Source organism: Arachis ipaensis, chromosome B07 (genome assembly GCF_000816755.2).
Source record: "Arachis ipaensis cultivar K30076 chromosome B07, Araip1.1, whole genome shotgun sequence".
Classification (NCBI taxonomy): Eukaryota; Viridiplantae; Streptophyta; class Magnoliopsida; order Fabales; family Fabaceae; genus Arachis; species Arachis ipaensis.
Window position 1 is genome coordinate 12,760,357 of NC_029791.2, and position 10,621 is coordinate 12,770,977.

Consider the following 10,621-nt stretch of genomic DNA (forward strand, 5'->3'; position numbering starts at 1 on the left):
TCATTGCTGGTTTCCGGTTGAGCCAGTTCAACCTGCCGGTTCGGTCCAATTTTCATAACCATGGTTACAAAACAATACTTAATATCAATATTTGTTGATCAAAATTTTTTTGTCATAAGTCTCCTAGGCTGCATTTGTTTTTGGAGACAGTACACAGAGACATGGACATTAATGTTTAAAACATGTTTGGTAGCAGAGACATAGACACTGGACACATTGACTCTGGAACAGTTTTATTTTATTTTTGTGTCCACTCTTTTATGAAGGACAAAGATAGACACGGGATTTAACAAAGTGGACACGGATTTTTTAATGAAAATTCTTTCCTATTTTATCCCTACATATTATTATTATTCCATTGTTACCCTTTTTTAAATCATATCATAAGCCCTAATTTGATGTGTTGTGTAGCAGAGTTCTCCTCCGAGGTAATCTTCCCTATACTCTATGTTTCATCTCTCCTTCTTCCTTCTCAATTCGGATTCTTTTTTCGTTTTACTTCCAAGGTCTAGCTCTCTGTCTCCTCTCTTTCTCTTCTTGCTCTTTGTCCCTTTCTTCTTCTTCTTCTTCTTATTTCTCTTCTTTCTCTGGTGTTCTGTTGTTTAGTACGACATCTTCTTATTCTTCTTTCTTTTTCTTTGTTTCTTTTTCTTCTTCTTTACTGCTTCTCCTCTTCATTTTTTTGTTCAACTAATTTAACTACAACATTTCATAAGCAAATTATTTATTAGAGCTTATCACAACTTTTGGAATTCATGCGTTTTTCTCTTTCTCAGTCACGCAGGTATAACTCTGCCCTTCGTCTCCTTGCTTCTTATTTTCGTTTGTATTTATTTTTTTACTTTAAATTATTGTGTTCTTCTGGCTTCTTTTATTTTTATTTGTTTATATTGTTTGTGATTTGAAAATGTAAAAATTGAGTATGGACATGAGAAATTGTCTTTCTGGTGTCAAATTTTTTAATTTATACAATGATGTTGTGAATGAATAATTGAACATATTTTGTACTGAATGGAATAATGAATGGAAAAAATTATATTGAACTCTTCTTATTTGTTTGAATGCAAAAATAAAATAATTAGTTGGTTATGTTGTTATTTTTATTGTTGTTGATTATTTTTAGTATTTATGTTATTTTATAATAAATTATGATTTATATTTTTTATCTCTTGTTAGGGAAGAATGGAACCATTGGACCGATCTGATCAATTTAGGTAATTTTTTTTTATTTAGATTGAACTTGAGACAGCTACAATATTAGTTTTGATGTTTGCATTTTTTATTTGAGAAATAGGAGAAGGAGACATTTGTTGATTAGGAATAGAGAAATTAATACTAGTCCCTTAAGACGGAATGTGTTAAGCCGCATCATAGGAGGAGGCGATACGAATTGTATTTGGGAATTAAGGATGAGTGTAGATGCAATAGGAAAATTATGTGAGTTACTTAAAGTTCAGGGTGGATTAAGCGATGAATGTCATGTAAATATACCTGAGCAAGTGATTATATTTTTAATAATTTTAGCTCATCATAAAAAGAATCGCACACTCCAAGTTATATTTTATAGGTCAGGAGAAACAATAAGTAAGTATTTTAATAAAGTGTTGTCGTTGGTAATACATGTCCAAAGCCTGTTGTTTGCAAAGGTTGTTCCTATTTCAGATGACTGCATAGATCCCCGATGGAAATGGTTCAAGGTACGTCTAATGAAGAAATGTGGTTGTGGTTTTATATTATATATGGTATGGTATAGAGATAGTTTTAACACTTTAATTTATTTGGTTTAGAATTGTCTAGGAGCATTAGATGGAACATATATAGATGTGACTGTCCCTGAAGAAGATAAATCAAGATACATAACAAGAAAGGGTAAAATATCAACCAACGTCCTAGGCGTATGCAATCGAGATATGAATTTTGTGTACGTACTTAGTGGATGGGAAGGATCAGCATCAGATTCAAGAGTCCTTAGAGATGCAATTTCACGTCGTAATAGCCTCAAGATACCAATTGGTATGTAATAGTTAAATTTTAGGTAACAAAAACACTTCAAAACTTTTAAGTCATACAATTTTCTTAATCCTCATAATGTGTCTCTTTTAATTTATAGAGAATTATTATTTAGTGGATGCTGGTTATACTAATTGCAAAGGGTTTCTAGCACCATATAGACATATTCGATACCACGTACAAGAATGGGCCTATGGTAGAAATGTGCCTAGAAACTTTCGAGAATATTTTAACAAGAAGCACTCTTCAGCTAGGAACATTATTGAGCGTTGTTTTGGTTTACTGAAAAAGAGATGGGGAATTTTGAGGAGTCCTTGTTTCTACCAAATCAAGACACAAAATAGAATAATTATTACTTGTTGTTTATTACAAAATTTTATTCGGCTTAATATGGACTCCGATCCTGAGGAGGACATATTACTTGAGAATGAGCAAGTGCTTATTGGAGAGGAGCATGGTGATAACCAAGATGGCGACGATGAAATGATTGACAGTGTAGAGGGCAGCAACGAATGGACTGTTTGGCGAGACAACTTAGCACATGAAATGTACAATGAGTGGATGCATAGCCGAATCAATTAGTTGATTTATTTGTTATATGTGTATTTTATTTGAATTATTATGATAATTTGTTGTGTTGGATTTTGTATTGTATGGATACATTATAAAAATAATGTCATGATATGCTTATGATATGCTTCTGTGTTGGATTTTATGTTGTATTGATACATTATATGTGTATTTTATTTGAATTATTATGTGTATTTTATTTAAATATATTGTATTGATACATTATAAAGATAATGGAATGATATGCTTAGGATGTTCAATTGAATTTTGATTGAGTTAATCTAGATTGTAAGGACAAATGGATAGACATGTCTGGACTGATGAAGAGACAGAGGTATTTGTTGGTTTTATGGAGGAGCTTGTCATTGATGGAAGAATAGTTGATGCAAGTCAATTTTGGCCTTGATCTTTTGAGAAACTTGCTGCAAAAATGAATGGGAGGTTTCCAGGTAGTGGCTTTCAAATAAGTCATTGCAAAAACAAGGTTAAGAGGTTGAAAGAAAAATATCAATTTGCTGCTAACATGGCAGCCTGTAGCGGTTTTGGATGGGATGATGTGAAGCAATGTGTGGTTGTGGACAACAAAGAGATCCTAGCTGCGTATATGAAGGTTGGTTTACAAGTTTGATTTTGTTGAATTAATTTTATTCTACTTGATAGTCTGTCCTTCTTTGTTGATCTTTTATTTTTTTTTATTTTTTCTAGAAACAAGGAGTAAGGTTATATGCTCTAGGAAAGCCTTTTCCCCTTTATACACGCCTGGAAAAAATATTTTGTAAAGAAAGAGCAAAATGGGGAAGTTGCTGTATGCGGCAATGATGCTGAAGAAGAAGTGCAAAAGAATGGGTATGAAGAAATGGACGAAGAAGATATGGATATCTTTAACTCAAACCATGATTGCAATGAATCTCTACTCCAACAATCAAATTTTGTGGCTTCATCTTCTGGGAAGAAACAAGGAAAGAAGCTTTCCTCATTTAAAGCGGCAAAGGATACCAAGATGATAAAGGAGTTAACTGACACGCTGAAATATGTGTTCAATCAACAGGAAAAGCGTTTGGATGCTTTTGCCTAAGCTATGGTAAACACTCGTGAGAAAAAAAAAGGCTGGTGATATACTTAGCGAACTTGGATTCACTGATGATGAAGTTATTTCTATTGCACTCAAGTTCTCCACAAATCCTCAACTGGAAAAATGTTTTGGTCATTGGGAAATAGTCAGAAAGCCAGATTTATTAGAGCTATATTGCATACTTAGAATTAGAGTTAATCTCTTTTAGAATTATCATTTTGTGCAGATTTAGGTTCAAACATGCATAATTTTGAATGCAAGATTTTGTTGATGTTAGTGCATAATTAGTTTTAAGTATTGGTTTTAATTATGTTAACATAGAAACTTGTTCAAAATGGGTGCTTAACTAATTTTGGTTTTTTCTTCAATTTGCATATGTTTCTTTTGTTTATGTTCAATTAGAAATTTTAATCAACTGTGCAGAATATAATTTTATTTATGTTAAGCATGTGCAAAAGTACTCACTAGAAATGATAAAATGACAATAATAAAATCACATGATATGACGCACACAGAAATATCTAGCTCTCTCGTGTACACACTCAAATCTAAGGTTTCATCCTAAATTTACAGTTGCAAGCCTTGATGCTATGAGCCTATGAGATTATTAGATGACAAGCTATCCACCAGCAATTGGCATTCCCCCAAGACCTTTCTTCATAACCTTCATGCTACTGCTTTTCTTTTCTTTTCCCTTAGCTCATTTTCTTTTAGGAATTTTCTTTCTTCACCTTAAGCTATCAGCGCCTTCACCTTGGTAGAATTCTGGCAGGAAGATCAACCAGTGTTAGATTAAAAACTGCCAAAATCATCAAATTAAATGGATGGCACGAATCTTTCAAACTTGAAAATATGTGAAGGATGCATGTTAATGTTGCAGCTGAAAAGAAAATGATTGCTACTAAATATGTTATATAAATCTTGTGTCACCATGAGGAGAGTAGATACTAAGATGGATAGGAACAGAATGGACAATAATATGAGGCCACCTGAAATGGAATTCCCTCCGGCCCTTCGCGATATATTTCACGAAACTCTTCATTATCCTGTTTTATCTGTTTAAAGAAGTAAAATTACAATAATGCAAAGTACTGATTTCAAGTTCTAGATCTAAAAGAATGGATAATAAAAATAAAGCATAGTTGTAGTGTAGATAGCATACTTTCCAATCAGTGCGTGATGGTGTACTTGTACTAGACCCTTCACTATATTCAGAAACACTCCTCAACTATAATACTAATAAACATTCAATCATTACAAAGCAAATAGGGCTAAGGAATTTAATGAAACCATGAAATGCAGCTAGCAGAATTTAATGAAACCACCACGTGAGTAAAACCAAACTCACATAAATTTCATGATAAGCTCAATTCATATAGTCAAGTACTAATAATAGTATCCAGGTAGTAAATTTTGATCAAAATTTAATATTGCATCTACATGAAACTTTGCTCAATTTGGCTTTGAATGACAAAAAAAGACTGGAATTTGCAGAAGCTGAATCAATGCAAGAATTAATGATTTGGTGATATGATAATTATAAGAATATATAAAGGATATTTTCTTTATAGTGGGGGCAACAAGCTAACAAGAACTGCACGAAATAGTAGAATCCCGTAACTCCCGACCATCTCTAACTATTATGAATACTGCTAAGCATTAGCTCCTTAATTACCCACTTTTAAGGGTTTAACTAACGATGCATATTTACATGAGTTTGATTTTGAGTAAACAATCAACCCTGTCTTTATTCTTTCTTCAGTAAAATATGACCAATGAGATAGTAGCATCTCTTGCAACAAAGACAATATAGGAAACATTACCCAAATTCATTCATGATGAAGCTCATCCACATACACATACATAGCCATTCTAGATATAGCTCAAACATTATGACCAGAAACAATAATCAATAATTGAAGGTTGTAGTAGGCTTAGAGAAGGGGGGTTGAATCTATGCCTTCCTTTTAAGTTGCTATTATGATCCTTTTTTTGACAAACTTTCAATTCTGGTTTTGTTAGTACTCAGCAGCGAAAATTTATGAGACAATTTATTTTTGTCTCATGAATATCAGAAAACAGAACACAACAGAGAAGAGAAAAGCCAACACCAGCATGTATCCTGGTTCGGTTGCCTTGTGCTATGCAACCTACGTCTAGTCTCCTCCACAACAATGGAGGAATTTTCACTATAGTTAAAAGTATTACATACACCAATTCCACAGGATTGACCCAATCCTTTCACACTCAAGTTCTAACCTAACTTGACATTGGCTATGCTAATACCTAACTATTAACTCTTAGTGCTAACCCAACTAAGAAAGGGATACCTCACAGGTACAAGATACAAGACATAGACATACCTAAAGAAATCTAAATATAACTCTAGACTTTTCTCTCAAGTGTTTCACTCAGCCTCTTTCCACTCATGGCTTTTACTTGAGCTCTCTCAATATGCCTTTTTACACAAGAAATTATAGAAAGATAAATATAGAAAAGTACATTACAATCTGTAAAATATGAAGGAGATTGACTTCATCAACAGCCTCTTTGCTATGTGCTAAACCAGATTTGCAAACCTCAAATCCAGTTCTTCAGTATTGGCCGAATGCTTCTTTGAAAGAAAGCATTATCCAAGTAGAGAAACTTCTTTGCAGAACACTGCTCACCAAACTCTGGTTTTCTCTCCTTACCTTCTGAATGAACAGAAAGCTTCTTTTATCTCCTTGCATGTTACTTGGTTCTTCTTCCTAGGTCAACTTCTTGAGCCTTGAGCTTCACCAACCCAGACGATCACCTTTTTCCCAGTAATCTTCAAAATAGAAACTTTGCTTCTGACTTCTCTATCTTGACCGAAAGCCATAAAGCAGCAACCACAAGAGTCTTCCAATGGTCAACCAAATCTGAGCCATTGAGAAGCTACTTGGTCCTCAAGAATCACTTGTGACCGTAGATATATAGCAGTGAGGAACAGAGATCCTCTTTTCCATTTAGCTCAAAACAGAGTGGCAGAGAGTTGAAGATGAAAAGAAGAAATTGTGTTGCATGTATAAGGAAATGTGTTACCTTTAACCTTCTTATCTTTTCTTGATATGGTTTGAAATGGTAGATTAGACCTTACCCTTCTTTGCTTAACCTTCTCTTTCCTTCTTCTTCTGTGACAAGCTTAAGGACTAAGCTCTCTTTCTTACTTTTTGTGATTTGACTTGAACAGAAAAGAAAGGAACGTTGATTTGGTGAAAGCAAGTGTGAGGGAATTTGCTTGCTGAATATCAAATCGGGCTTGGATTGGATCACTTCATTTTGGCCCGTTTTGATTTCTTATCTTTGTTTCCTTTTGGGCTTCTTTTGAGTTATCAACCTATTAGCCTTATTTCATTTTCCATTCCATTTGGGCTTTCTTTTGAGTTATGGCCTGCAACATTTTATAAATTAGTAACATGCAATTATCAATAACCAACACTAATTGTTTATTTTTCCCAAAAATAATGTTTGTCATCACTAATTAATTTAATTAATTTCTTAACTCAACAATAATCAATAACAAAGATGATTCACAACACTGTCTATTTTTCAATAACAAATTTCTTCTTGTATTGACAAAACAAAAAATATAGTGTTCCAACATGGAAGTGCTCATAAAACTAATAATGAAATCCATGAGCCAGCACTTTGTCATGAAAGTGCAGTGCTTTTTTAGCGTTACCACATAGACAGAGACCTTTGATGATTGTTGTCAATGTTACGATATAAGGCTGAAAATCACTCTTGAAAATCTTTGCAAAAGCAGAGACAGCAAGAGTGATCCAAACCATTCCGCGGCAACAATTGATTAAGATATTCAAAGTAAATAAGTTGGGAGTGATTACCCTGGATTGCAATTGCTGGAGAAGGGAAATGGCGGTGGGGCAATGGTTGGTCTTGACAAGAGATCCCAAAATCTTGGTGAATTGAATGATGGATGGAGGGCGACGCATAAAGAGCATGCGAGTGAAGGAATCAACAGCTTCATCAAGTGATTGGGGCTGAAAGTGAGAGTGTAGGGATGAAATTGAAGGGAAGCAAAGACGAAGAGCGGAGTGGAAAACAGAATTTGGGATTTGAAAAAGAGCATACCTTAACATGATTCATGAGAATGGGAAAAATGGCAACATTCTTGCAATCAAGAGAGGTATGGTAAAATAGAATGCAATGCGTTGAACAGTGGTACCACCTGAGAGAGTGAAAAGAGTTTAGCAAAGGGTTAGGGAGGGCAAGGATAAGAGATACAGGAAGGGAGGGGAGGTATGTCTATTTTAGTTATTTTACCTAATATTTTAGTTTTGTCCATGTGTATCCAAATATAATACTGGACATTACATTAGTGTCTTGTCCATCATATCCAAACACAATATACAAAAGATAATTTTTAGTGTCTCTGTCTCAGTGTCATGTTCTATACTGTCTCAAAAAATAAACGCAGCCCTAAAGACGAACCTGGAATACCTAGACCCCACTCGAAGCACCACATTTAGAATTGAAATCCGACCGGCTACCAACTCCAAACCTGACATGTTTCCAAATTCCACCTGATGGAGTCTCTCATTGCTACCCTAAGAAACTACCCCTTCTGCGCCAACCACCATCCATTGCTGTCCAAAGCTCCGAGGTGCTTGTGGCTCCCAGTCTACCATTATACTACTGCAAAACTTGGTAAACCTACATGTGTTCTTCCATCGAGTTCCTTCCATGGCCGTTCAGAGCTGCTAGATGTACCTACCGTCACTGGTCATCTTATCGCCATCACAGGTTGCAGTTTCTAACTCCAGTTCCATGTCCTCATTTTTGCTGGTCCAAGACCTGGTGAACCAATTCATATTCCTCTTCCATTGTGCTTCCCTAACTGCATGTGCTTTTATTGACAAGTTTGAATTTGCTTTCAACTTTGTTGCATCTCTTGTTAATAATGATCTAGTCTCTAACAATATAAGATATTGTTTCATTGCTATTTGAGTTTCTGAAAGCTACATTTGTGTTTACTTTCAACCATTCTTTAGGAGGTGGTCTACAGCTAACTCTTCTTCTATTGTCTTGTGTTGCTGTTATCTTTGTTGTCTCCTTATTTTTATTTGCTTGGGTTTCATTATTTTGATATGGTTGTAGGTTTATATCATTAGAGGTGATGTAACACAGAGAGGAGTAGCTATGATTTGTAAGGTATAGTGATTCATAAATGAAACATGTTACATTATAAAATCTTCCTTCCTTTTTTCTCCAATAAGAGAAATATAAGGGAATTTCATTTCATTTAAAGATTAATATTTGGTGAGTTAAACCCCAAAATATTCCCTGAGATTGGCGTCGTATACTAAAATCGTCCCTGAAATTTCAATTGCACCAATTACGTCCCTAAGATTGAGAAAAGTGCACCATATTAGTCCCCGACTCACTTTTTATTAACGACGTGATGACATGACTTGATGATGTGGACTGTAAGTGACACGTGTCACTCCGATGATTTGACCACGTGTAATGATATGATGATGTGGTGACCAGTGACACGTGGCATGCTGATGTGGATGGTTGTGCCATGTGTCACAATGTTATTTGGCCACGTGTCCGTTTGTGCCACGTATCACAACAGTATTCGTCCATGTGTCGTCCATTATGTCATCATTGTAGATGCATCAAATTAGTCCTTCAGTTTGCATTAGGTGATTCATTTTAGTCCATGAAATTGAATGTCGTGCACCAAACTATGGAGGTAAACTGATGAAATTGATGTATTTCATCAAAAGTGGTTTGAAATGGTTGAGGGATTTGGTGTCAAAAATAAGAATTGGGTCCTAGATATGTATAAAAAGAGACATTCATGGGCAATTGCACATATAAGAAGGAAGTTTTTTGCTGGTTTTCGGACTACTTCTCAGTGCGAGGGATTAAACTCAATCATTACAAAGTATGTCAATTCAAGGTACAAGTGAGTTCATTCAACACTTTAATCGATGTGTCGACCATATAAGGTGGAAAGAGGTCCAGGCTGACCTCGCATCTGTGAATGGGAGACCCAGTATGCAAACCTGTTTTCAACAGTTAGAGAGGAGTGCTGCCAATGTTTACACTCTATCAGTATTTTATATGTTCCAACCAATCCTTGTACGAGCTGTATCAACGAAAGTAATAAATATGAGGCAAACTGGCTCTTATGTGATTTACTCTGTCGGTTTGGACCGAACGCCAAATGAGATATGGCGTGTATTCTGTTGTGACATTGAGATGGAATTCAAATGTTCATGTTTGAGAATGGAATCATTTGGCATACCTTGTGAACACATACTTTGTGTCTTGGTGCATGAAGATATAAAAGAGTTGCCAAGGTCATTAGTCTTGCCTCGGTGGACCAAGACTGCCAAAGTAGATTTGCAAAATTCGGTTGGATTTCATTGGGATTCTTTGATGCTAATTCAATACGGTTGTTTGATGGATTGGTTTAGATAACTAGCCAACTTTGCTTGCCAAGATAACAAGAGATTTATCTTTACACGGGAAATGGCTATGAATTTGTTGAAATAATTTAAGGAGGAAGATGCTGCACAAAAAGAGTTGGTCAATGATGCAGATAGTGTAAGAGATGATGTGTAAGTGAATGCTTCTGGAGTTGGGCTTGCAACCAATGATCTGGGACATAGCATGCCAAGGGACCCAAGAAAATGTAGGACAAAAAAGAGGGCTTCACAGTCCAATAAAAGAAAACATTGATGTGAACAGTGTGGCATGGAGGGTCACAATCAAACAACTTGTCGTGTTCATCAGGGCATTTCACATTTAGAAGGCCGTGGAAATGACACATTTGATAATGACTTGGATGATCACATGAACATTGAAAATGATTTACTAGTAAGTATTTTTACCAATGAGGTATGACACTATTTTAATTGCTGCTTATTAGCTAGTACTAATGATATTATATTGTTGATATTGTAGGTATAT

The 10,621-nt window shown here is 35.1% G+C and overlaps 1 protein-coding gene across 1 annotated transcript; it reads left to right on the plus strand.

Moving 5' to 3' along the window:
• Positions 1,682 to 2,592, plus strand: LOC107606588 (protein ALP1-like). The gene is made up of 3 exons (XM_021107706.1): positions 1,682 to 1,697; positions 1,798 to 2,013; positions 2,111 to 2,592. The coding sequence occupies exons 1-3, from the start codon at positions 1,682 to 1,684 to the stop codon at positions 2,590 to 2,592; spliced, it is 714 nt and encodes a 237-aa protein (XP_020963365.1).

What these genes read in the sequence shown, in the direction of transcription:
- LOC107606588 (XM_021107706.1), top strand. An exon ending in TAGCCTCAAGATACCAATTG is followed by an intron (nt 2,014 to 2,110) that starts GTATGTAATAGT and finishes TTTAATTTATAG; the next exon opens with AGAATTATTATTTAGTGGAT.